Genomic DNA, 27436 nt, shown 5'->3' with positions numbered 1-27436 from the left:
TGCCGAATCTTTTCAGTCTCCTGAGAAAGAAGAGGCGCTGCTGTGCCTTCTTCACTGTTTTGTTTGTGTGTACTGACCACGTAAGATCCTCAGCCAGATGTACCCCAAGGAACCGGAAGCTGCTCACTGGCAGCCAGGCTGCCATATCGTGCCATCGGCCCCTCTGGCCAACACCAGTAGGCGGTAGGGTAGATTTATTATATTACACTATATTATATTACATTATATTATATTATGTTATATTATATCCCCTTACACATTAGAGCCACAACAGGACCCACTAGAACATGGGAACAGGTAAAAGTGAAATATAAGAATATTCTACAGAATGGTAATATTTATCACTTATATTGCTTTTCGTCTCTTGAAAAGAGACCCTGAAATAATCTGTTTGTTTGTTCATAACAGCAACCAAGAAAAGGGCAGAGCAAAAAAAAGACAGGTGGTGGTCCTGCACCCCCTCGTCAACAAGTTGGTTAAGTAAATAATACCCTCACGGGAATATCGATATCTCTCAATGAGCACACTGTCGCGCTGAGCTAAAGGATCCTGTCTGTCCCGCAATATACGCTGAGTTCTGAGGACTCTCCTTATCAATCTTGCACCTTCCGCAATGGGTGGCTCGCGTATACGGACAGGACATGGCTGCGACGGGCTTCCCAAATCCACCTTCGCTTTTATAGCCGTGGTCTCTCATCTTGATTACACAAAGTAATTTGCAATTACTACTGTGAAATATGACTTACATCTGTAATAATCACATACATGTAATAGAATGTTAATAGTACATTTCCCTTTTTTAGGAAGTGACCTGTATGTATCTGTGTGAAATCAATAAAAGGATCAAGTGCTGCATTATCTTTAGTTACATTGATGTTATTTATTTATGGTGAAACAGTGGTGGAATATCGCTGTTGCTTTCGTATAAATGAAGCGGACATACCTGCGTGGCCGCGATCTAATCCTGTTTACATAAAGTAAGCCTGCTCCCGAGCAGGTTTACGCTTACGGCTCTGTTGCTATGGCAGCAAGTCCCGGATGAGCTTCGGGGAACCGACTGATCCAGGATCACGCGAAATCGTCAACAATCTAATCCAGCTAACCTACTTAGCGAGGTACGAAGAACAGGCCCCAAGTCAGGTCTGCAGCATCAGTTACCATGGTGATGGTCCAGGTAAGAAGTGAACCAATTTGATAGTACAGAAACCAGCTGAAGTTACCTGTGGATCAAATTCAGAGGACTGAGCCCCTCCTGTGATTGGATGCAAGGAGGAGGGGAGGGGCAGCTGAGCGCTCGGTGTTTCAGGAGGAAGTTGGACTCATTCAGTCAGATTCACTCTGACTTCAGCTCCAACAACACTGAGCGAGAGAGAGAGAGATGTGGCTCCACTGTCTGCTGCTTTTCATCGCCCTGAGCCGCTCTGCAGGAGGTAAGAAAACAAATCTGTTTATGTTTACTCTTTGTTTACCAAAACAAACTGTAAATAAACAACAGAAACAAGACTCTGAAACATTCAAAGTGATGAAAAGGAAAACCTGAAACTGGTCTCAGATCACAGTTACATTAGTAACATCACTTATTAATAATCAAATCAATAACATCAGGAAGCTTGTTTGTTTAATCAAACATCGATCAGTGATGTTCAATGAACAAAACAAATATTTTATTAAAAATGTTTATGACACATTTAATCTTTTCATGACCTGAAATTAACATTTTACTCTTTAAAGCCCGGCGTATCGTATCTGATTCATGTGTTTTTGTGACTTTTTGAGACTTCTACATCATCAGTGTGACTTTGTTTTACCCTCAAAACATTATACATGACACGTTTTTAATGACTAAATTGCAAAAATATGGCTTATGTAGCAAATATGGTGCAACTGAAAATTCATTTATATACAAATTAAAGTTTGATATATTTTTATATATATTGTCTGAAAGTTCAAAAAACTAAAGACTTCTGGCAGTTATTTCATGGTTCAGGTTTTAAAGGATTCATTTTATTTTAAGATTTTGTTATGTTATTACAGCTTGGTAATGGTGTCATTAGTTTATTACATGTTTATTACACAATTATCACATGTATATTATTCTTTTAGATAACACTGGAGCAACAGGAATGAAAATGGCTGATTTGTTGCTCAGATTGATGTTTTAATATTTCTAACTAATAAGTACTTTATAAATTATCATTTTTATATTTTCTGATGGTTTGTTTCTCTGAAAGAGAAAAGATTTTAATATAATATCAGACATGAAACACGTGTTTTGCTCTTTGTTTCGTGAACCTGCTGTAAAAAGTTTTTATTTTGTTGACCAACTGCGTGGGTCATGTGACCTCAGGCTCTTATTGTTGTGGCTTTGAGCCATTCAGCAGCAGGAAACCAGGCGCTGCTTTCAGAGCGCTCGCAGGACAAAAGTTTGTGGACAGTTAAACTGCTGTTTGAACCACAGGAAGCAAATGTGCACAGCAGCGTCTGCACAGAGCTTCAGTCAGAACCGGGGTCACCGGGTCACGGCTGGAACAGCACGGCTGCTTTAACGTCTGATATTTTCCTTTTTAAATGATGTCGTGGAATCAGACCCAGGTTACTAATAACGTGTCTGTGCAGCGGTGGTTAACGTACACGTGGCGGGGGTGTCACAGTCCTCATTAGGAGGTCATGTTTAGTGCTTTTGTCCTCTGGATTCTGATTGGATCATTGTCAGCGCTTCTACCTGAAAACGGTGATTTCCATGAACATGATGCTTGGAGTGTTGTCAGCGTGGTCTGTAGTTCTGCTGAAAGTTGAAGTGATTTCTGTGTTTGTGTCTTCTTCACTTCCCTTGTTTGCTCCTTCGTTTTTGTAAAATTTATAATTCAAGTTCTTTAATAATTATTTTTTTAAATAAAGTTATAATGTTCCAGCTGTTAGAATACCTGCTAATCAGTAACCTGCAGCTAAGTCCTCTGTTATTACAGTGCCCTCACAACAGCCATGTTATTGGTCACATGATGTCATTAAAATGCTCCAGCAGCACAAACATGTTCAGAGGTCCTGCTCAGGTGAAGCTAGCAGACAGCCAGCAGCTGCAGTCACCTGTGTCACCATCCACCTGTCAGTCGAAGAGGCCACGCCCCTAATAATGCAAACTTAAGTGAGTTGTAAAGCAGTAAGCACCGCCTTAAACCTGAAGAAGGTTGGAGGGTTTGCTGTGCTTCAGCAGCTGAAGGACACACACCCACACTACCGTGCCCACAGACACAGACAGCACAGAAACGCGGGACCAGGACCTCTATCCAGACCCTGAACTCCTCATGGCTGACAGGAAGAGCAGTCGCACCTGCCTACAGATGTTCAATCAATACATCAGTACATTAGTGATCAATAATCAGCTGCCTCTTCTTTAGACACTGAAGCAATTTCTGACTTTGCTTTATTATCAGTTGAATAAAGAAAAACAGAATAGTTAGTTTTATACATGTTTCTTTCTCTAATAAATGCTGTAGAGTAAAGCAGACCCCTCACGTGCTCACCTGTGCTGAGCAGACACCTGTCTTACACGCTGGTACAAGCCTGAGCGTTTACCCACAATGCACTTTGTGCATTATGAGACAGATCATAATGCACAAAGTGCATTATGATCTGTGCTCCTGCACATCATGGATGTTAAACAGAGCCTCACACAGCCTCCTACAGTAGGGTTAAACTGACCTGGAGTCAGCACAGAAAGCGGATTCTGTCCATCTGAATGTTTTCAGTTTGAGAAACATTTCATCATCATCAGGTGACTTCTTCAGTCTCAGCTGTCTGCAGGTTTCCAACCTTTTAAACAGGACATTTGTTTGACTGAAACCAGTAGCACTGTTGGACAATGGCCAAACAACGTTGGCTGATTGTGACCTACACTTACTTTCACACCTTGACCTGTGCAATTATGTAGAGGATCAACAGGGGATTCATGACACCCTTGGGGGACACTCCTCTAGGACTTAAATCTGGGACTCTCGACCATTTGACCTACAACTGAAGAAGCTTCTTGGATGACACGTCTTCAAGAAACTTAAAGAAGTCCAGACATTTTTCTTTCCAAGCTCCCTAAACTACGATGACCTGGATGACTGAGAACCTTCACAGACAATAATGGGCTGTATTACTCCTTGATTTGATGTTCTTCTGCCTCCCTGGCCGCTGTGTCTGTGGGGATGGTGTTCGCTCTGTGTTGTAGCGTCCTGATGACACCCAGTTTATGCTCCGGTGGATGATGAGAGTCAAACCTTAGATACTGATCCGTATGTGTAGGTTTACGGTACACGTCAGCTTTTAGATGTCCCCCATTACTGATGGAAATCTCACAGTCTAAGAAGGCTAAGCTGCCACTTTTCATATCCTCCCTGGTGAATTTGATGAGTCGGTCCACTGAGTTAATGTGATCCGTGAAATGTGGAACGTCCTGAGATTTGATTTTCACCCAGGTGTCATCCACATATCTGAACCAATGGATTGGTGGTGTTCCAGGGTAGGATAGCAAAGCCCTCTTTCCCACTTCTTCCATGTACATATTGGCCACGATGGGTGAAACTGGGGAGCCCATGGCACACCCATGTTTCTGCCTGTAAAACTGACCCTTGTATGTGAAGTAGGTGGAATGAAGACACAGTTTAAACACACTTGGTCGATGCTGAGAGCAGTCCTGTTGCTGAGGTTAGGTTCGTCCTGTAATCTCTTATGAACTACCTCCAACGTTTTAGTAGAAACTCCAGATCAGTTTCTACTCTGATAGTAGAAACTCTCACACACACAGACAGATTGATGAAGTACAAAAATGCTGAAACAAACCACTGAAATCAATAAATCTCATCCGTGTGCTGTGACTCGTGATGGTGTTACACGTGGTGATCTGTGATTTAATGTGTTTTAATTTTTAAATATTTTATTAAATCAAACAAAAGTGCAGCAGTGTATGTGTGTGTGTGATTGTTCAGTGTGTTCAGTCTCCACCCTCAGAGGAGAGGACAATCATTTCCCAGCTCTTTGTTGTGACCTTAAACGCAGCGCTGAGCTGTGACACTCCGCTGAGTCGCGTCCAAGCGGCGTAAACATGTGGTGATCGCTTCCTCCATGGCCTCCACCCCACTCCCACAGAGTCCTCAGAGAAGGAGAAGTAAAACGAGGAAGTGGGACAGAGGAGACCCTCACACGCACACAGACACACAGTCCCTATGTGTGTGTGCGTGTGTGTATTTGTGGTCTCTGGTAAAAATAAGAAAATGTGTTTCCTGACTCTCTGAGGTTTCAGCACCCCCCCCCATTGAAACCTCCCAACTGCAGCACTTTCTCCAAACAGTGAAAACCTCGTATGTCCGCTCGGTCTGACGACCTCACAAGCTGTTAGCCAATCATTACTGATTGTTGATCGTTGACTCAATGAGAGGTTTTGGTTGGATCTTCTCACTCTGAACTTTGTGTGTCTGAAGTTTGTGTTTCTGAAGGTTGTGTGTCTGATGTTGGTGTGTCTGTGTATCTGACCTGTTTGTCTTTGTGTGTCTGACATTCGTGTGTCTGACGTTTGAGTGTCTGAAGTTTGTGTTTCCAACGTTTTGTATTTCTGATGTTTGTGTGTCTGAAGTTTGTATTTCGATGTTCGTGTGTCTGACGTTTGAGTGTCTGATGTTTTGTGTGTCTGAAGGTTGTGTGTCTGATGTTTGTGTGTCTGTGTGTCTGACTCTGTGTATCTGACCTGTTTGTCTTTGTGTGTGTGATGTATGTGTGTGTGACGTTTGTATTTCTGGTGTTTGTGTCTCTGAAGTTTGTGTGTCTGACGTTTGTGTTTCTGAAGTTTGTATTTCTGGTGTTTGTGTGTCTGATGTTTGTGATTCCAAAGTTTGTATTTCTGATGTTTGTTTGTCTGAAGTGTGTGTCTCTGAAGTTTGTGTGTCTGATGTTTGAGTGTCTGAAGTTTGTTTGTCTGAAGTTTGTGTGTCTGAAGTTTTTGTGTCTGATGTTTGTTTGTCTGAAGTTTGTGTGTCTGAAGTTTTTGTGTCTGATGTTTGTTTGTCTGAAGTTTGTGTGTCTGAAGTTTGTGTGTCTGAAGTTTGTGTGTCTGACGTTTGTGTATCTGAAGTTTGTGTGTCTGACGTTTGTGTGTCTGACGTTTGTGTATCTGAAGTTTGTGTTTCCAACGTTTTGTATTTCTGATGTTTGTGTGTCTGACGTTTGAGTGTCTGAAGTTTGTGTATCTGAAGTTTGTGTATCTGAAGTTTGTGTGTCTGAAGTTTGTGTGTCTGACGTTTGTGTATCTGAAGTTTGTGTGTCTGACGTTTGTGTATCTGAAGGTTGTGTGTCTGACGTTCGTGTGTCTGACATTCGTGTGTCTGAAGGTTGTGTGTCTGACGTTCGTGTGTCTGACATTCGTGTGTCTGAAGGTTGTGTGTCTGAAGTTTGTGTGTGTGTGTGTCTGACTCTGTGTATCTGATCTGTTTGTCTTTGTGTGTGTGACGTTTGTTTTCTGACGTTTGTGTTTCTGATGTTTGTATTTCTGGTGTTTGTGTGTCTGATGTTTGTGTGTCTGAAGTTTGTGTGTCTGACGTTTGTGTTTCTGAACTCTGTATTTCTGGTGTTTGTGTGTCTGAAGTTTGTGTTTCTGAAGTCTGTATTTCTGGTGTTTGTGTGTCTGATGTTTGTGATTCCAAAGTTTGTATTTCTGATGTTTGTTTGTCTGATGTTTGTTTGTCTGAAGTTTGTGTGTCTGAAGTTTGTGTGTCTGACGTTTGTGTGTCTGACGTTTGAGTGTCTGACGTTTGTGTGTCTGAACTCTGTATTTCTGGTGTTTGTGTGTCTGACGTTTGTGTGTCTGACGTTTGTGTGTCTGACGTTTGTGTTTCTGAACTCTGTATTTCTGGTGTTTGTGTGTCTGAAGTTTGTGTTTCTGAAGTCTGTATTTCTGGTGTTTGTGTGTCTGATGTTTGTGATTCCAAAGTTTGTATTTCTGATGTTTGTTTGTCTGATGTTTGTGTGTCTGACGTTTGAGTGTCTGAAGTTTGTGTTTCCAACGTTTTGTATTTCTGATGTTCTTGTGTCTGAAGGTTGTGTGTCTAATGTTTGTGTGTCTGTGTGTCTGACTTTGTGTATCTGACCTGTTTGTCTTTGTGTGCGTGATATTTGCGTGTGTGATGTTTGTGTGTCCGAAGTCTATATTTCTGATGTTTCTGTGTCTGACGTTTGCGTGTCAGATGTTTGTGTGTCTGAAGTTTGTGTGTCTGAAGTTTGTGTTTCCGAAGTCTGTATTTCTGGTGTTTGTGTGTCTGATATTTGTGTGTTTGTTTGCGTGTTTTTGTGTGTGACATTTGTGTGTGTTTGACGTTTGTGTTTCTGACGTTTGTGTGTCTGACGTTTGTGTGTTTGTGTGTGTGACATTTGTGTTTCTGATGTTTGTGTGTCTGACGTTGGGTGTGTGACGTTTGTGTTTCTGACGTTTGTGTGTTTGTGTGTGTGACATTTGTGTTTCTGATGTTTGTGTGTCTGACGTCTGTGTGTTTTTGTGTGTGACATTTGTGTGTGTGTGACGTTTGTGTTTCTGGTGTTTGTGTGTCTGACGTTTGTGTGTTTGTTTGTTTTTGTGTGTGACATTTGTGTGTGTGTGACATTTGTGTTTCTGGTGTTTGTGTATCTGACGTTTGTGTGTTTGTTTGTTTTTGTGTGTGACATTTGTGTGTGTGTGACATTTGTGTGTGTGTGACATTTGTGTGTGTGTGACGTTTGTGTTTCTGGTGTTTGTGTGTCTGACGTTTGTGTGTTTGTTTGTTTTTGTGTGTGACATTTGTGTGTGTGTGACGTTTGTGTTTCTGGTGTTTGTGTATCTGACGTTTGTGTGTTTGTTTGTTTTTGTGTGTGACATTTGTGTGTGTGTGACATTTGTGTTTCTGATGTTTGTGTGTCTGACGTTGGGTGTGTGACGTTGGTGTTTCTGACGTTTGTGTGTCTGACGTCTCTGTGATTGTGTGTCTGACGTTGGGTGTGTGATCTTTGTGTTTCTGACGTTTGTGTTTCTGACGTTTGTGTGTTTGTGTGTTACATTTTTGTTTCTGATGTTTGTGTGTCTGACGTCTGTGTGTTTTTGTGTGTGACATTTGTGTGCGTGTGACATTTGTGTTTCTGATGTTTGTGTGTCTGACGTTTGTGTGTTTGTGTGTCTGACGTTTGTGTTTCTGACGTTTGTGTGTTTGTGTGTCTGACGTTGGGTGTGTGATCTTTGTGTTTCTGACGTTTGTGTGTGTGTGTGACGTTTGTGTTTCTGACGTTTGTGTGTCTGCTGTCAGGGGTTACTGGAGCGTCTGTGCGGTGTGATTCAGTTCTGCGTCCACACAAACTCTCCTGACCTCTCAGTTCTGAGAGGACAGCGGCCTCGGTCAGCTCTTCATGGAACAAACTTGTGTTTTTCCCTTTAAATCTTATTCAGACTCATTGATGTAAAAAGTCTTTGATCAGTCACTGGTAACATGAATGTGACCATAAAAATAAATAAATAAATAAATAAATAAGAGACAGTTCAGTTTGACGTGTTTGACTTTAATTCTCTGACAAACACCCAACTTTCTGTTCCTGAAACAAGAGGCCCGGTGGAGATACCAAGTTTCAGATGCAGTGAAAGCTGCTGAGGTCTTTTAAAACTAGACTGCACTAAAAAGAGTCAAAGAAATCTAAAGTAACAAAAGGTTAAACAAAAGCAACGTAAACATGAACCACAGTTAAAAACAAATCATTATGCAAAAGCAAGCTAACAATTTTTTAAAAAGTAAACTAAACGAGACTGAAGTAAATGAAAACTAACACAAACAACATGGAGTAAATTAAAGTATGAAAGCAAACGCTACAATTCAACTGAAATGAAGTAAGAACAGCTCAAAGTAAGATAAAGGTTAAAAAAACAAATAAACTAATCTAAACTAGAACACCAATGTAAACTTAACTTTACTTCTGAAAAGAAGTAAATAAATAAATAAAGTATAATAAATCTAAACAACCAACACAAAAAAAGACTCACACAATAAGAAATTCAGCTGAATTACAAAAAATAAGCAAATAAAACCAAAACTAATCACAAGAAAAATAAACAAAAACCAACAAAAGAAAGTCAAAGTAAACTAGAAAAAGCTGCATTTCCTGTGAAAATGCAGTGTGAATGCTGTGTAGTGGAATCTGCTGAAAAGAGATGAAGAAGCAGAATTTTCTGCTGAAAAGAGGTGAAAAGTTGAACTGTCTGTTGAAAAGAAATGGGCATGGGCAAGATTCGAACCCGGCCCTCTCAGAAGGGCGGCTCATCTCACTGAGCTAAAACATGGCTCACCCTGGTGAGCTAAACTGGCAACCACACTTGTAATGTGGTCCATTCATTTCAACGTGCCAAAAAATTAGATAAAAAGTTCGTCAGGTGTCATCTCTGCTGCAGCTGCTTGTTTGTGATCAGTTTGTATTCTTTAATATAAGATGGCGCAGGTTGCTAGGCAACAGGCATCATTATTGTTTCTGCAGTGGGGTTTAAAAGAGCAGGCAGCGTGTGCTCTTCATCACCTGCACAAATGTATCTGCCCAGTGGGGGTGAGCTCCAGCAAACTGCACAGCTATTTCCATACCTGCCGAGCTCACCTGTGGAGCTTCATCATAGTCAGACGAAGGCGGGGCACAGCCTGTAAAGAATAATTTACACGTGGCCTTTAACTACAGCTGGTGACTAAATAGGATCAAAGTAAAGATAAACGTCAAGAGCAAGCCGTCAAAGTGATGGTAAAATGATGACATCATATCGAAGTAAGAAAAGCCAGTGTGAAGAAGCGGTTTAAAGGAAGTCTGCGAGTCCTCAGAGCTGAGGCTCAGTGAAACCTTCAGATCAGGAAACCAGTAAAACCAGTCCAAACTCACATTTATACCAGAGAGGAGGGGCTGCTCCAACCTCGATGAAAAACCAAATGATTTCACGTTACAGAGCGCGCTCAGTGCGGAGCTGCTTTACACTGCTTTAAGCTGTGTTTGGTGTAAGAACGGAATCCAACTTTGTTAGCGGTGATGATGATGATGATGGTGGTGGTGGTGGTGGTGTGAGACACCATCTGCAGAAACTCTGGAGTTGCCCAATCTGTGGATGTTGGTGTGGTTTAAAAACACTTTTACCAGCAGACTTCAGGAAGGATTCTACTTCCTGTCAGGGTTAGCTTTTACTGTGCGAGTGTGTGTTGACCTTCACACACACACACACACACACACACACACACACACACACACACACACACACACACACACACACACACACACACAACATCTGACTGTAAATCTGATCTGTGATCAGCTTTTATCCAGCTGGAGATGAATAATGACTCATTATCAAAACGACAGCTGATAATTACACTAATGAGCAATAACACTGGCGCTGTTCAGAGTTCAGAGCCAGAGGAGAAAACAGACACACACACAAACAGATACAGACACGCACACACACACGAACAGACACACACATACGCACACACAAACACCCACGCACACACACAGACACACACTCACACACACAAACAGATACAGACACGCACACACAGACACGCACCCACGCACACACACACACACGAACAGACACACACACACGCTCAAAGTTTCACTTCTTGTTTTTTCGCTCTGATTGCGAAACTCGATGATGTGAGTCTCCAACTGTCACATGAAGCTTGACAAATGTCCTTCTTTGTTTATCGACCAGAGCACCGCTCGATTATTAGGACAGAATATTAGGAACACGCCCTGATCCAGCAGGCTGGAGTTGCTGGATCAGGGCGTGTTCCTAATATTCTGACCCCTGAGTGTCAGATTAAATGAGCAGAGCTGAGGTGGTGTACACTGTCAGGCTGTAAAACACACGGAGAAAATCTAAGCAGCACATCTGGAAAAACTCCATCAGCACTGAAAGGCACAAGCAGATGTTAACCTGAAACTTAACAAACAGTCACAGAACACACACACACACACACACTTACACACAGCTACAGGGTGGCTGTAGCTCAGGACGTAGAGCAGGTCATCCACTGAGCAGAACGGTGGGTCGATCCCTGGCTCCCTCCAGTCTGCACACCAAATATCTTTGGACAAGATATGAGCCCTGAGTTGCTCCAATGCCTCCATCAGAGTATCAGTGTGAGTGTTAGCGAGCATAGGAGAAAGTGTTGCTGTGAATGAGGCATGCTGTATGAAGTGGAATCTACACACACACACATACACACCAGTCTTTGTTCCAGCCTGAATCACTGCATTGTTCTTGGGTCACAGGTGTGATACAGACAGATGTGTAAAATCATCAGTGCTGAATTATAATTACTATGTTCTGTAACGTGCGGTGGACGTGAGGCTGTGGACATGAGGCTATGTTTGTGACGGCGAGCAGGTGATGTTCGTGTAAATCGTGTGACCGCGGGCCTCGGCTTCACGTCCTGTTTCACTCGCCGCTCAGTTTTGTTTTGAGTCTCTGGGTGGTGTCGGTGGTGTTTGGGTCGGAGACCAGGATGAGTCAGGGTCTGGGAACACACCTGTGCAGGAAACAGCCCCCTGAGGCTGTGCCTGTGTCACGGCACTGATCACATTCATTGTTCTGCATTGTGTTTTTGGTTTTGCTACATTTTATAAAAATGAAGTGGTGAACAATCAAACTTTCTCTGCTTAAAAGTGTGGACATTGTTTTGTGTGGTTTATTCACTTTTTAGCATTTTATGTAGATACTTCTTTCACACTTTGAGTTATAAAGGTTGTACAAAGCTGAACCGCTCAAAATGTGATTACAGTGACCCCTCGTATGTCGCCGGAGTTACATTTTAAAAATAACTGGCAATATGTGAAATCTGCAATGTTTATTTTTTTACAATTATTATAGATGTTTTAAGGCTGTAAAACCCCTCACTACACACTTTATACACTTCTCTCATCAACATTTTCACACTTTTCCTATGTTTAAACACTCTCAAAGTTCAAACCTTCATAGAAAAATAAGTCCAGTATTAAAGAATGAAACCAAAAAAAAAATCAGCAACACAGCTAGGCCATGAAAAGTGAACCACGTTGTAGCGAGGGTATAACTGTATTTCAATTCAATTTCATTTATATAGTGCCAAATCACAACAACCTCAAGGTGCTTTATATTGTAAAGTAGACCTACAATAAATCATACAGAGAAAAGCCCAACAATCATATGACCCCCTATGATCAAGCACTTTGGCGACAGTGGGAAGGAAAAACTCCCTTTTAACAGGAAGAAACCTCCAGCAGAACCAGGCTCAGGGAGGGGCGGGGCCATCTGCTGCGACCGGTTGGGGCGAGAGAAGGAAGACAGGATGAAGACAGGCGCAGAGAGAGCGAACGCCAAGTGATATCGCCACTCAAAGGAGAGGAAAACAACTGCTGGCAGGTTAGTGAAGATGATCAGCCCTCAGTAAGGTGGTCGAGGATTCCATGGTGTGGAGTGGATGAGCTCGGACAATTACAAAGGTTCAGCAGAACCAGGCTCAGGGAGGGGTGGCCATCTGCTGCCACCTATTGCCCTAACTATATGCTTTAGTAAGCCTGCAGTGCGAGAGCGAAGTGCTCTAATAGGGTGATATGGTACTACAAGGTCATTAAGATAAGATGGGGCCTGATTATTTAAGACCTTGTATGTGAGGAGCAGGATTTTGAATTCTGGATTTAACAGGAAGCCAAAACAGGAGAAATCTGCTCTCTCTTTCTAGTCCCTGTCAGGACTCTTGCTGCAGCATTTCACAGCATGTAAACATGTAAAGATGCAAAGAGCTCTGTGGTTGGTCATAAAGTGTTAAACGTGACACCAAACTCAGTCCGCCTTTTCTATTTAAAATACATTTTTTCCTATTGTGTTTGTCCCTATGAAGCACACGTTGCAGTGTGTGCCGATTGTCCTGAGAGAACTGGGGAAGTACAGTCTCCCACAGCAGCTGCTGATCCAGTTCTACACTGCAGTCATTGAGTCCGTCCTGTGCTCCTCCATCACAGTCTGGTATGGTGCAGCCACTAAACAGGACAGGAGCAGCCTGCAGCGGACTGCACTGGTAGCAGAAAAGATCATCGGCACCCCCCTGTCCTCCATCCAGGACCTACAGCTCTCAAGAAGCATGAAACGGGCAGGGAAGATCATCACAGACCCCTCACACCCTGGACACAGACTTTTTGACCTGCTGCCCTCTGGCAGACGGTACAGAAGCCTGCAGACCAGGACCACCCGACATAGGAACAGTTTCTTTCCCCTCGCCATCTCCCTCCTAAACAGTTGACCTGCCACACTGCTCCCACTGCCAGACTGCAACTGCACCTTATGTTCTGTAGTACTCATTCCATTTCATCTCCTTTCTGTCATCCTGTAGTTTATGTATATAAGATTTAGATTGGTTATTTATGGTTGGTTTACACAGCTTTGTGTATGTTTGTGTATCCATGTGTACCATGTATATATATCCACACGTGTGTGTGTGTGTGTGTGTGTGTGTGTGTGTGTGTGTGTGTGTGTGTGTGTGTGTGTGTGTGTGTGGGTGTATTGTGTTGCTTACATTGTTGAGATTTACATTGTTGTGCTTGAGAGTCACCATCTACCAGAACCAAATTCCTTGTATGTGTCTGAGCATATACATGGCCAATAAATGCGATTCTGAATCTGATTTTGATTGTGCACGCTGTTGTGTGCTGACAATGGGGGTTAGTGTTCAGAGCTCACAGTGACACACCCGTGTCAGCTGATTCTGGACTCTGCAGCTCTGCTCACCTGCTCAGGTGCTTTTCACCTTTAAATCAGAGTGCACAGCTTTCCTTTTGGCTCTCGGAGGAGGCAGACGGACTTTTCTCCTCTCCCTTATCTTCCCTGCTTAGTTCTTATGTCCTTGTCTTGTCTCGTGTGTACTACTTTCCCTGAACACTCTCTCACAGTCTGTTCTCTAAAACCTAAAGAGAATTATGGATTTGATCAACTGGTCTCTGAATGTTATTGACACCCTTTTCTCAACGAGAAGTCTGGGCTCGGGTGAGCCCGAGTGCCCTGGAGGGACTTTCCCTGCCGGATACACGATGGACGGGTGGCAGAGGATCGTGTGCCTGGCGGGACTGTTGATCGAGGACGCTGAAGATATCTACCTATTTGGAACCATGATGACAGGGTTCTTGCTGATCGGAGCTGGCTTGGCCCTGACTTATCGGAGAATTAAGAAAGCGGAACCAGCTGTTCACCTGGGTTGGCTGGAAGACTGTTTACTTAGCCTGGCAGGGCGAAGGACACTGTCTCAGCTGAACTATGGACACACATATATATACTGATACTGATAAGCACTCACTGACGCATCACCCTCCCTACCCCGGATCCAACGCCACCTCCAACGCTTACCTCCCCTCTGATGTGGACATCAGGTCAGTTGGAGGTGCAGTCGAAAGATTGCAGCGGTCCCAGATCAGATGTACACACTGGAACTCTTTCCCATGTTGCTGTCTGTGTTTATTGTGCTATGGTGTGTTGATATCTGTGCATTCCTGTATTATCCTTTTGTGTTACACATTTAATAATAATAATAAATAATAATAAAAATAAATAAAATCAACGATTCAGCAACTCCGAAATCTATTGTCACCTGTTTAGCAGGAGTGGGGCGGGTGGAGGTTTGCCACAGCAGTACCACAGCGGTCATGTCAGTGGGGGGATCTCTCTGTGAATTTCACATTCCCGTGGCAGCATGCTCAGTACTTGCTCAGATTTGAAGTTTAACTTTTTGCTGTAGAAAGAAGTTTTCTTCCCATGCAGAGTGTACAGTGGACGCTAATGTTTTTCTCACTTTTTACAGAATCAAACTCAAAGTAATGTGAGTAAATCCACGCTTTAAACGCTGCATGGTCGTACTCTCTCCTGCACTCCATATTATCCATTGTTGATCTGCACACGTCTGTTGCTGCCACAAACGTCACATGCTTGTACATCATTGTCATGAGACACTCTCACTAACAAAATCCCGGTTTAGTAACGCAGTAACGCAGTGCTCTTATGGGGAAAAAAATAGTAATCTAATTACTTTTTTGCAATAGTAATGCCTTACATAGCTCTTTTTGCACACAAATCTTTTTAATACTTCAATTTTTTGTCTCCATTTATTTATTTATACTATTTGTATTTTATCTGTCCTAGTCCTATTGTACATATTAACCGGGATCTGTGTGTGGACAGCAGAGAATTTCATTGTACAGACAAATGCTTTTCTTTGTACACATGACAATAAACGCTGTGAGTCTTGAATCTTTACTCGTTACTTGAATAATGAGTAAAGTAAGATTCTGCCCACCTCTTGTTACTAGTGACAGAATTGATACCTCAGAGGAAAATAAGGACACTGAAACTAACTAGTGAATGGCCATCACTGTAGTGCTGCAGCAGTGAGTTCATGTTAAACCAGGATATACTGACCACTTCGTCTTTACCAGTAAGTGGCTGTTTGCTGTGCAGCTATCCACCTGTTAACCATAATGTTCCGGTTGAAAATATATGGTGTAGTGTCGGGGGGGTCATCACAGGACGAGCAGCGTGTCCTCCAACTTTTCCTCACACTTTAACTTTTAATAAAATAGGGCTTTTATTTTGAAAGTCACAGGAATAGGATTGCTCTACAAAAAAACTGAAGTTTTGACTTCAGGCGTCTTCACTCCAGGTGATCTCCATGACATCCCACCCGCTGGTATCATGATGGGCGCAGCCCAGTCTCCTGGCCAATCAGACACTGACCCTGCCGGTCCGGGCTCCACCTCAAGACTGCTGGAGTTAATCCAGACTCAGCAACATGAGGACACGTGGAGGAAGGAGGTCCTGAATCTGCTGACCCAACTGGTCCAGATCCAGACGGAGGCGGCCAAACAGCAGGCCCAGGTGGTCGATCAGCTTGGCACCCTGGGAACTCAGGCGAGTCCAGCTTTAGCCCGGCTTTAGTTCAATTTATCTTGGACTTAATGTTGTTGAGTTTATTTGAGATGAGATTAGCGCACGTTTGGTATATCATAAATTTAGCCAAGGATTTTTACAGATACGTCATCACAGTTCTAACTCAGGTTTAGCTGATTTTAGATGAGCATATCTCAGATTTAGTTCAGATGCATTCTTATTAATATTAGTTTAAACTAAATTAATACAGCTTGTCTGAGTGCTGGAAGTTCTGGTTCTGCATTGTTTAAGATTTACAGACCAAGTATGCAAAGAGCCACCCAGATTAAGTCATTCAGAAGCATTGATTAGCCATTTTTAATCTCAGTATCTGCTGAGGAGATCAGTCTAACCTTGTCTGCATGTCTCAGGGGTTGCAGCAGATCCAGGATCTGCAGAACCTGGCTCGTCACCAGAGCCTGCTGGTTGAAAACCATCAAGCTTTACTGCTGCAGACATCTCGCATTGCCACACACCTGCAGGAGACCACCAAGACACCAGCCAGCAAATGAGATTCTCTGACCCTTTTTGATATCATCTTTTCTGATGAAATTACACATTGTTAACCAGCCAATAAGAGTCCTATCAAACAACAAATGATTTTTGTTCTAGCTGAACAACATCACATATTAACCAGTAACGCTCTAACAAACCTGCTGTCAGTTAATCAGTGGATCAGTCAGCTAACAGACCTCCTGTGTGTTAAATCAGATGATTTCAGTGGTTTCCTCTCTGATTTTAAATAAAGTTGTGTTGTATCCTCTTCTCAGTGTTTGTACTTTTATTGAGACCCACTTTAAACTGATGTTGCTAACATCTATAACATCTGCCCGCCCTGAAGAGACTCAGAAGTGCATCGTCGTCTCATAAACGTTTCTCAGGGTTTCACTCTGGTTTTATTTACATGTTAATGTCAAGCAGGTCAGTTTATACACATAACTCATCAAACCGTAGCACGTTCGTCTCACCAATGAAAAACTGCGTGAATGTGACTAGGTGACACAGAGCTAGATGTTCCAGGTTATGGGAGCTGACACACAAAATCTGACCAATAAAGGATTAGGGATAAATCCACGTGGAATCCGTAAGCTCTGCTGTTCCCATCCCCGAGCTGTAAATGATGTTTCACAGAAGTTGCGTGTTCATTTCAGTATCGACTGTCTGAGGCATCTGTGTTCCCTCGTCTGTGTTTGGCGAATGTCAGGACTGGAACTCTGTTTTCAAACAAACCGCGGACTGGAAGTGTTAGTGTCCAAACTCACCTGCTGGGTGGCCAATCTCTTAAAAGACACAAAGGTCCAATCAGGTGACTCAGCTCTGATTCAAGATTGAAAAAGTTTTTGTCATGTACACCACAAAACACAGATGGTTATGCAGAGGAATGAAATTCTTACTTTGCAGGTTCCCTTCACACAACTAAAAAGAAAGTAATAAATAAGTAAAGCAGTGCTTATGTGTGGGTGTAATCAGAGTTTAAAGTGCAAGTGGTTTCAACACTGTCACAGTAATAATATATACAGAGTATGCAAAATCAAGGTGTTTATGTAAAGATATGTACAAAAGTTGCTAATTTACAGATTAATATAAATATACAAAATTTAAAATTACAGGTTAAGAGTTAGGACATCAGGATTAGGTTAGGACATTGTTTTTCTTGTGACATTACCAATAAGTTTGATGTGTCACATGGCCCTCTTCCTATTGAAAAAACAAAAGTTGTATCCAAGATGGCCGACTTCTAAATGGCCACCATGGTCACCACCCATCTTGAGGAGTTTGCCCCCTCACATATACTAATGTGCCACAAACAGGACTTTAACATCACCAACCATTCCCATGTTATTACGGTGTATCCATATAAATGGCCCACCCTGTACTATTCAGGTATATTCAGTTGTGTGCTCTGTGACCGCTGTGTTTGATGGGTTCAGTTGTCTTTCTGTTTGTTTCAGAACCTCCTGATCCACCATCGATCCGTCTAAATTCTGACTTCCTTCCAAGTAAATCTGATCGAGTTCTTACTGCTGGCACCAATTTCAGCCTCAGTTGCCATGGTAACGGGTCAGTTCACTGGACCAGCACTGCATTTCCACTGGTGTATCGGGGCAACCTACCAGACCCTGTGGAGGTCAAACGTGCTACACCCAGGCACACTGGAACATACACCTGCAGATACACCAACGAGAGCCTGGCGCACCTGAACAGCTGGATCCACCTGTATGTCACAGGTAAGATCAGTAGTCCTCCTGAAGTTCCTTTAGTTAGTGATATTGGTTTTTCCTTATACTTTTAATACAAATGTGACCAGACTGAACTCATTCATAGAATGACCTCCAGTTTTCCATAATCCCCCTCTCTCAGACCCAGCAGATCTCTCCAAAGTGTTTGAAACCCGTCATGGCATCCCCCATCTCAAGGAGGGTGAGGACTTCCTGTTCAAGTGTCTACTGACTGACCCCTTGGTAACAAATCTCACCCTTCAATCAGAGGACGGGAGGAACCTGCCAACCGCCATGAACGTGACCTTTGATCCTCGAAGAGGAGCCCTAATCCGAGACCTGAAGGCTTTGTTCAATGGCCGCTACGTGTGTTCAGGCTGGAAGGATGGCAGACAGTTCAAATCCAGGCCCGTGAACCTGCTGGTGCTCCCTGGTAACACCTGTCTATCTCTACACTTGTTTATCTATACACCTGTCTGTCTGTATACCTATCTGATTACCTGTTTGACTTCACCTGTCTGTATGCAGTGTTGCGCCACCCCCCCTCCCTGTCTGTTAGTCAGGATGAATTTGTCCGTCTGGTAGGAGAGCGTTTTGAGGTTACCTGTCTCTGCAGTAACCCCACCCACTTCTATAATGTTACCTGGACAGACCCAAGAAAGCAGGTGAGAGATCAGAGGTCACCTGTGCGTTTTCAGTCCTAATATTCCAAGTGCTGACTGGTTGTTTGGTTCATTTCAGAAACTGGAAGCCACTAACAGTCGTTACTATGGTAACAGGCGGCTGTACATCAACAGCACTCTGAGCATCTCTGAGGTCACCCAAACGGACAATGGACAGTACATGTGTACGGCAATTAACGAGGCCGGGGTCGCCACAGCAACCATCCAGCTCAAGGTGCTAGGTAAGTTAAGACATTTACTGATAAACTAAAACATCACTACTTCCATGTCTAATGGAGTAAACTGATCCTGCCACAGTTTGTTCCCCCGCTTCAAATCACAGACAAACAGTATCCTACAGTTGTTTATGTTTTTGAACCCATTTTGCACAGAAATGTATTGATAGCAGTGTTGAATATTCTTACACAGTAAAAAAACAACAAAAAAAAAACAACAACTATACGTAAAATAATTAAAGATGGTTTGTTTTTCTGTTTTCAAAAGAGGTAGTGGTGTATTTAATTACAACCTGTAATTTATTGCAGTTTACTTTTACTTACTAATTTAGTGCTGTCAGTGTTAATCTTGTTAAAATTACGTTAACGCCATGACCACATTAACGTGGCAAATCTCCATTAGCGAGTTAACACAGATCACCCCGTGCGCCAACGCGTTAATGAGCTAACCGTGCTAACGCTTTGATGCCGTGCAGCCCCACACACGGAGTGATCCGCATTAACTTGCTAACGGAGATTTGACGCGTTAATGTGGTTATGACATTAGCGTAATTTTAACAAGATTAACGCTGACAGCACTGGTTTAATTGTTTACAAAAGGTTTGAGGTGTGAAATAAACTGCAATGGAGTTTGAAAACTAAATATGTGTGTGTGTGGTTGGAGGATGTATTTGTGCGGGGGTTGGGGGGGTAGTATTCTTGTAAAACATAGCGGGCCCTAGCAAACAAAGTTTGGGGGGGACACTTTTGGTCATTTTGGTTGCACCGTTTCTAACCTAATGTTTGTACACTCATTGCCTTAGAATGAGAATGCAGGTTCAAAGTCACACACATCCACCAACAGTATCTCCTCTTCCTCAGAACGCCCTTACCTGAGAATCTACCTTCAGACAAGTGAGCACGTACAGGTCAGAGGACACCTGCCTGCAGCAGATGAAATACAGGTTAACGTTAGTGGTGGGTCACTGGAACCCATCACTAATGTTAGTGCTTACAGAGCTAGCAGCGCTAAAGTTAATGGCAGCAGCAGGGTGGAGGCTCACGAAGGTCGTGATGTGGCCCTCACCTTCCTGCTGAAGGCCTATCCTCCAATCACAAGCCAGCGCTGGACCACACCCACACACCTCATCAACAATGACAGTACGGTGTACCAGGAGAGCTACGCTGCTAACAGCTACAGGTGAGCAATGGCTACAGGCTACTCCCACTCTATTGTCAGGAGTGCCTCAGTGTTTTAAGGTGGTATTTCCTAGGTGGAATATTCTGTGTTCCTTTGAGGTGGTAGTGTTTGTACAAGGGCTTGTTAAGTTGGTAGTGATGGTGTAAACATTTTTTAAGGCAGTATTTTTGATGTTCCAGCTCGGAAGCCACCCTGCTGCTGCATCGCATGCGTCCGGAGGATCGGGGGCAATACTTGTTTCATTTCTCTAACTCCTTCTTCAGTGGCTCACACACCATCGACCTCAAGGTCTACCGTAAGAAAGCTTTTGTAATCACGTTCTTCCTCACCGCAAGCTTCTCACAGTCTGACATCTAGTCGCATGCTATACTATAAGACACCTGAATACACAGTTTCTCCTTTTAGTGGTATTTTCTGATGTTGAGGGCAGTCTAATCTACTTTAACAGAAGTCGCTGAATGTCTGAAACGTTCCAGATGGCACGGTCTGTGCTGTTTTCTCATCCTCTTCTGATCACATGATCCCGAAAGAAGCTCTCAGCTGATGTTTATACCTCTGTTTTTGTCTTTTCTGAAGTCTGAGAAAACAGTTTTGTTATTTTAGGTTTTCCGACTACTGATATCACTTTGGAGAACAGTACTCTGACATGCAACAGCTCAGGATATCCACTACCCACAATTCTCTGGTTCACCTGTCCTGGCATCCAGCCCTCGTACGTATGCTGGCGCTGCCAGCTACAGGCTGCAGAATCATGTGAAATCTGTCCTGAGGGAGGCGCTGTTTTAAAAATAAAAATGTTGCTTCTCTTACAGGTGTGCACACATTGCTACCAATGAGGTTTCTCAGGCCAGTGTGACCTCACAGGACGGTGAGGAGGTGAGGTCCCACTTCCTCCTGTCAGCTGATGATGATGTCACTGTGGAGTGTGTTGCCTCCAACCTCATGGGAGAGTCTCTGCGGGTCTTCCATCATCGTAAGTGTGGGGGAATAAAACTGGATTAATCAGACGGGTAGCAGTTAAATCTCTTTCATTATCAAACTGGTTTAAATAAAGATTCATCAGAGTTCCTCTTTTCTACAGGGAATCCAATCATCTTCACTCCGCCTCTGATTGGAGTTCTGAGTGCCACCGCTGTCCTCTTCCTGCTCCTATTGGTCCTCTTCTACAAGTGCAGACAGGTAAATTTACTGATCCTCCTGTAGAGCTCACCAGGTCAGAGATCAGTCATTTTTGTTGTAGCTAAGCAGGGAGGTGGGTGAGTGGGTGAAGCCTATCAGAGGCTTGTTGGACTGACAGCTTGATGACTAATAAACAATCTTCACCTGCTGTTCTTCTTCTGCCAGAAACCCAAGTATGAGATCCGCTGGAAGATCATCGAAAGCACTGATGGAAACAACTACACCTTTGTTGACCCCACCCAACTGCCATACAATCAGAAGTGGGAGTTTCCCCGAGACAAACTCCGCCTCGGTACGAAACATTGGGTTTTAATCAGGGAGCATTCACAATGATGGCCGTCTTGAGGTTTTGTATTGTAATGTGAAGCATTCGGTGACAGTGGGAAAGGAGAACCCCCTTTTTAACACGAAGAAAGTTCAAACAGAATCAGGCTCACGCTCACTTTAACCTTCAAACTGAGGATCTGACTCCTCAGCCTTCCTCTCTCCGGCTTCTTCTTCATGTTCTCGACTTTCTGTCTTTCAGGTCCCATCCTGGGCTCTGGGGCTTTCGGGAAGGTTGTTGAGGCCACGGCGTATGGTTTGGAAACTGACAACAAGATCACCAGAGTCGCTGTCAAGATGCTTAAACGTTAGTATGCAGAGTTTCATAATCACAATCCTCATCATTATCATCATTATCATCATCGTATTGTTCGTGTTGTATGATCCAATGTATCACCTGTTTGTCCACAGCAAGCGCTCACTCGGAGGAACGGGAGGCTTTGATGTCTGAGCTTAAGATTCTCAGCCATCTCGGCTACCATGACAACATCGTTAACCTGCTGGGAGCCTGTACTCGTGGGGGTGATGATGATGTTTATGAAATACTGATTGTACACTGTAGGTCAAAGATTCATTGTGAAAATTTGCAAACTTAAGGTCTGCCCTCATACAGGTGTTATGACGTCTGTGTATCAGGCTGTAAACATGTTTATTTCTGCTGTAAAATTTTAACATGTGAGTCTATGGGGAGTGACTCACTGCTGCTTCTGCCGGATGCCAGAGGAACTGCAGGTTTGGTTTGATTTCCATCTCAGAGGCTGATGCTCTGTATTACAGTAAAAATATAGCACTCCCTGCTGTGTGGTTGCCGTCCTCTGCAGTCTGGAAATAAGCCGCTCATCAACTTAAGCCAAAGTGTGCTTCAAATGAAGCGCCTAGTTCCTGGGGGGTCTATCACGTGGACATCATTTCAGCTGTTAGACTCAAAGAAGAAAAAGAAAAGCCTGAATAAAAGACAGTCATTTCAACTTGTGGTTTTCTGACCTTTGACTATCCAGGGCCTATGCTGATGATCACAGAGTACTGTAGCCATGGCGACCTGCTCAACTTCCTGCGGGGTCGGGCTCAGGACATCGTGGCATCCATGGTGACTGTGGATGAAGTACAGGAAGAGGCTTTCTATAAGAACATGGCGGCCCAGCACGCCAGGCTCCGCAGGTGTGACGCCTCTCAGTTTCAGAGCATCTGTCTTTCATGCTGCTCACACCTGTGCACTTTATTATCATCACAGCCTTTTAGAGGAAAGGAAAGGCTGAGTGTGCCTCAGCACACCTACAGTTACTGATTGTGAATCACTTAGAACAGATCAGATGTTAATACCAAAGTAAACAGTAAAGCAAACAGTCGGAGGCAGATCACGCTGCTTCACACTGACAGATCAGCCAGCTCTAACACCTGTACGCTCTAGGGTTAGTGTATTCCGTATTTGGCAGGTATGCTTGTTGAGAAGTTCAGGTTAGGTTTCATTGCAGCCCCACCATTACCTGTTCAAACCCCAGCTGATGTGTAACATCCAATATGTGTTGCAGTGACAGCGGGATCTCATGCTGCTCAGAGTATCAGGAGATGCAGCCAATTCTGAGTCCGGGGCAAACACACCAGGGTAAGAACCTGAACTTACCTCCAGGTAATACACGGCACCACGGTTCTTCGTTCACAGATGGATGTATTCTTCAGTCACACTTCTCCTCCAAACCACCATAAAATCTACCATCAAACTGTCATTACATAAATGCACTGAATGATCAAACATAAATATTGTAAGTAAAGATTTAAACCAAAGTTAACAAATGCACAATCATGCAACCATGAGGGAATGAGTCCGCTTCAGGAACAAAAACTGAACAAAACACTTCCAGACTTCTTTTTCTCTTCTTTACAGCTGCCTTTCACTTTGAAACAGCTTATTTAATCCTTCTTGTGACTTATTTAACTTACAACTTAGCTTCTTTGTACATGCTTTCTTAACTTCCCTTAGCGCCACTTAAAGGGGCCTGTGCGCAACATAGAATGTAACATGGTTCTTACCCAAAAAGGAACAACAATAAATAAAGGAAATAAATAACATACATAATCACAATAAATTAAACAAATTGACATAATTTACATTTATGGCAATTAAAGAACTCATCTCACTGTCTTTCTCACAGGTGTGCAGACAGATGGTCTTTCAGTCAGTGACCTCATGAGTTTTTCCTACCAGGTGTCTCAGGGTCTGGACTTCCTGTCCACCAGGAATGTAAGGAAACACTCACATGGGATCATTTTTCACAACAATCACCATTGTTTCACCTGTGCGCCTCACCTGTGTGGTTCAGTGTATCCACAGAGACGTAGCAGCGAGGAATGTCCTGCTGACTGATCGTCGTGTTGCAAAGATCTGCGACTTCGGTTTGGCCCGAGACATTCGCAATGATGACAGTTACATCGTTCAAGGAAATGTCAGTCTTCATATTTTATTTTGATACTCGTTGCTGTTTATTTTAACAATCACTGTGTTTTATTTTGATACTCGCTGTTTTATTTTGACAGGCCCGCCTCCCAGTGAAGTGGATGGCTCCAGAGAGCATCTTTCAGTGCGTCTACACAGTGCAGAGCGACGTCTGGTCCTACGGAGTCTTACTCTGGGAGATCTTCTCTCTGGGTAACCATGGCAACACCACGCACCACCTCACCACATTTCAGCTCTGGTGATGAGCAGTACGTGACATTCAGCAGCCATTCTCTGAGACAGTCTTCTGTTCACCTGTCCAGGAAAGAGCCCATACCCAAACATTGCCGTGGACACCAACTTCTACAAGATGATCAAAGATGGCGGCCACATGGAGCAGCCTGACTTCGCCCCGGCGGAGATGTGAGTTCACAGATGCTCGTGTCAGTGCTCATAAAGTTGTTTTGAAAGTGACGCTCACCTGTCTCTGCAGGTATCAGCTGATGAAGCTCTGCTGGAGCCTTGAGCCCACCCACAGACCCACCTTCAAAACCATTGGTCAGCTTATCAGCAGACTTCTCCCCTCCACCAATGATATGTCATCACGTTACAGCGACCAGGTGAGGATGTGAAGGGCCTACGAGCCCTCTGTGTCGTCTGACAGGCTGTGCCTCATCATCTTTCTTCTTCTTGTGTCCTCAGCCGACTTACAGGAACATCGACGAGTGCAGAGAAGAAGAAGAAGAAGAAGAAGAAACAATGAAGAGAGAGGATGAGAAGCCAGGTGAGCTCATCTGTTTCTGTGATAGAGTTGCAGGGTCAGAGTCTTTAACCATCATGAAGTCGCCTGGGGTGCAGATGTAATCACGTGATCAGTGTTTAGCGAGTAAAAAGCTGAGTCCCAGTCAGATGAGTTTGGGCGCATTAATGACTTTTGAGCTTCTCACAGGTTTGAAGCCAAAGCCTGATTGGTCCAAAGACCACAAACAAAGCCTTCTGGGACTGTTATGTGTTTATAGAGATGAGTTTGTAGAACTGAAGTCAATCAGAAATGTTGTGATTAATGCAGTCATTAATCATTAACAGTGTGTGTGTTTGTAGTGAGTCAGAGCCTCATTGTGTTGTTACCTGACACAGGTGTATCAGGTTATTAGGAAAACCCTTTTTATGTTAGCTCAGCTAAGAACTGCTGTGATGATAAGAGAGGCAGTAAATGTCACAGTCCTCTCTGTGTTCAGTCAGATCACCTTCTCCATCAGAAGGTAAATAAAGGTTTCACACACACCTGCGGTGCCTTCATGGTACCCTCGGAGAAGCTGTGAGTTTCAAACTACAGACCCTGGTGTTGTGCTCCAGGCTTCAGGTCTGTCCTGCGGCTCTTTACTGGAGCTTATCTGTGATACGTGAGCCGTGTGTTTGTGGTCCTCAGTCATGCTGATGTTTTGATGCTAACATGGAGGCTCAGAGCTGATAGGGATCAGCTGATTGTTGGGTCTTCCCAGGGTTGAGCAGCTTGAGGTGAGCTGGCTCTGTATAAATAAATTAATCTGAGCTGTGGGTGTATTATTACCAGTAAAGGCATGGAGGATCTGAAGCGCCTGTAAAACAGAAATAAGAATAAAGTCTGAACCCAGGCTTTCCTTTGGCTTTCATGAAAACGTATACTAAATAATACACTAAATAATAATAAATAAAGTTATGGGAACATTATGATGCAGCTCCAAACAGGTTTTAATTTGGCAGATCTGAGATCTGCTCAGACTGTCTCCTGGTTAATGAAGGGATGAGAGAGAGGTCTCTTAAGTTTCCTTCACGAGTTGTGTCAGTAAAATGACTCCTGACTGTTGAACTTGTGAATCAGGTGTTCACATATTTGATAGGATGACTGAGTTTTAATGTCAGAAACACCTTCACCTCTGATGAGACCACGCCATGACCTCTGACTTCTCCCTCTGGATTTCAGTCACAGTCTGTCCTGATTGGTTGAACTGTGTGTGACTCTGAGATGAAACCATGACATCACAATAAAATGTCCCGATTTCAGAGCAGGACGACGACGAGGAGAAGGAATCAAAGATGCCGAACATCTACCAGCTGTCCTGAACCTCTCGTCCAATCAGAACTGAGAACCCGGTCATATCTCCTGGCTGAGGACACTCATCCTCACTGCTGAAAACTTTATGGACAAACTGCAGCACCAACCAAACTCTGTGTCACACCAGCGGATCAAAGCTTTAAACTCTGTGTGATCTTCTGATTCTGATTTTGTTTTTTAAACTTACATTGAACGTTTCCAGATGTGGGCGTTTTTTATCTCTGATGCTGAGAGTCGAGTCGTGACGGTGGATGATCATTTTTCTGCAAACCGTCCTGTTTCTGATTCTTCTGATGTTTCTGGCTGTAAAATATCTAAAATTAGTTTTGCTTTCATTTGTTTTCTCGTCCAACCTCACAGCTGTGTGTAACGTGAGCCACGTTTCTAAGCGTGTTGGGTTGTTTGCTGCTTCCATGCGCATTCTGAGTGCTCGCTGTGTATTTTGTGGTAAACCTGCCGATGCTCGTATGATGTTTGTGTAACAATAAAGTTTCTGTGATGATTTGGTTCACCTGTCACCTGCTCTGGATGATTTCACAAGGAGCAGCAAGAGGAGGAAACACACACGAGTGCCGTCAGTGATTCTGTTTACCTGTTTTTACCTGTGATAAGCACAGACACAGTGTTCAGTGTTGATGGGCAGAGCCTATTGTGTGAACAGGTAACGAACAATAAAGTAAAACTTTAACAGTCGTTGAACAGCTTCATCACACCGCTTTCATTAATTACATCTTTATTTGCTGGTGATTAATGAGTCTCTGTTCCAGCTGTCAGGTAAGTGCGGGGGCGGGGCCAGATTAAGGTAGATTACCTGACAGGTTTACAGCAGCTGGACTTTAGACTGTGATAAAGTCACAGGAGGAAGGAGCCAGTGTCAGCGTCCTCTGAGTTATCTGTGTCAGGAGGAAGAAACTCCTGAAGCTCCTTCAGACCTCACACGTTTCCTGATGATGATGATGATGATGATGATGATGAAGTCTGCCTACTACAAACTTCATTAGTGTTTGTGAGCTGATTGGTGGATCAGCCCTCTGCGGGGTCATTAAAGTCAGATCTCTGCATGAACTTCTTCCTGTCATTGGTTTGTGACCTTTGGCTCTTTGTGGTGCTGTGTCAGAGTTAGTTGACCTCTCTTCTCCTGGTCAG

At 43.4% G+C, this 27436-nt stretch overlaps 1 protein-coding gene across 2 annotated transcripts; it reads left to right on the top strand.

Moving 5' to 3' along the window:
* Positions 1-1336: 1336 nt before the first annotated feature.
* On the top strand, positions 1337-27309 carry LOC308387782 (macrophage colony-stimulating factor 1 receptor 2-like). 2 transcript variants are annotated; one of them, XM_080868044.1, is made up of 22 exons: positions 1337-1430; positions 17917-18192; positions 18326-18616; positions 18712-18848; positions 18925-19087; positions 19943-20261; positions 20441-20556; positions 20865-20973; positions 21074-21234; positions 21343-21440; positions 21606-21732; positions 21967-22071; positions 22176-22286; positions 22763-22922; positions 23294-23367; positions 23915-24003; positions 24083-24205; positions 24297-24408; positions 24519-24618; positions 24689-24815; positions 24898-24979; positions 26245-27309. In XM_080868044.1, exons 1-22 carry the CDS (start codon positions 1379-1381, stop codon positions 26319-26321), a joined length of 3009 nt encoding a protein of 1002 aa, XP_080724170.1. In that variant the 5' UTR covers positions 1337-1378; the 3' UTR covers positions 26322-27309. The 2 variants fall into 2 exon arrangements, with proteins under 2 accessions (XP_080724170.1, XP_080724171.1); XM_080868045.1 differs by having other exon boundaries at positions 26240-27309.
* Positions 27310-27436: the final 127 nt, after the last annotated feature.

Source organism: Rhamphochromis sp. 'chilingali' (genome assembly GCF_963969265.1).
Source record: "Rhamphochromis sp. 'chilingali' genome assembly, chromosome: 19".
Taxonomy (NCBI): Eukaryota; Metazoa; Chordata; class Actinopteri; order Cichliformes; family Cichlidae; genus Rhamphochromis; species Rhamphochromis sp. 'chilingali'.
Note: the sequence above shows the minus strand (reverse complement) of the source record. Positions and strands in the feature narration are given on the sequence as shown.

Coding starts and splice junctions, on each gene's coding strand:
- LOC308387782 (XM_080868044.1), top strand. CDS start 1,379: ATGTGGCTCCACTGTCTGCTGCTTTTCATCGCCCTGAGCCGCTCTGCA. Junction 19,088..19,942: donor CATCCAGCTCAAGGTGCTAG/GTAAGTTAAGAC, acceptor CCTCTTCCTCAG/AACGCCCTTACCTGAGAATC. Junction 23,368..23,914: donor TCCGGGGCAAACACACCAGG/GTAAGAACCTGA, acceptor TCTTTCTCACAG/GTGTGCAGACAGATGGTCTT.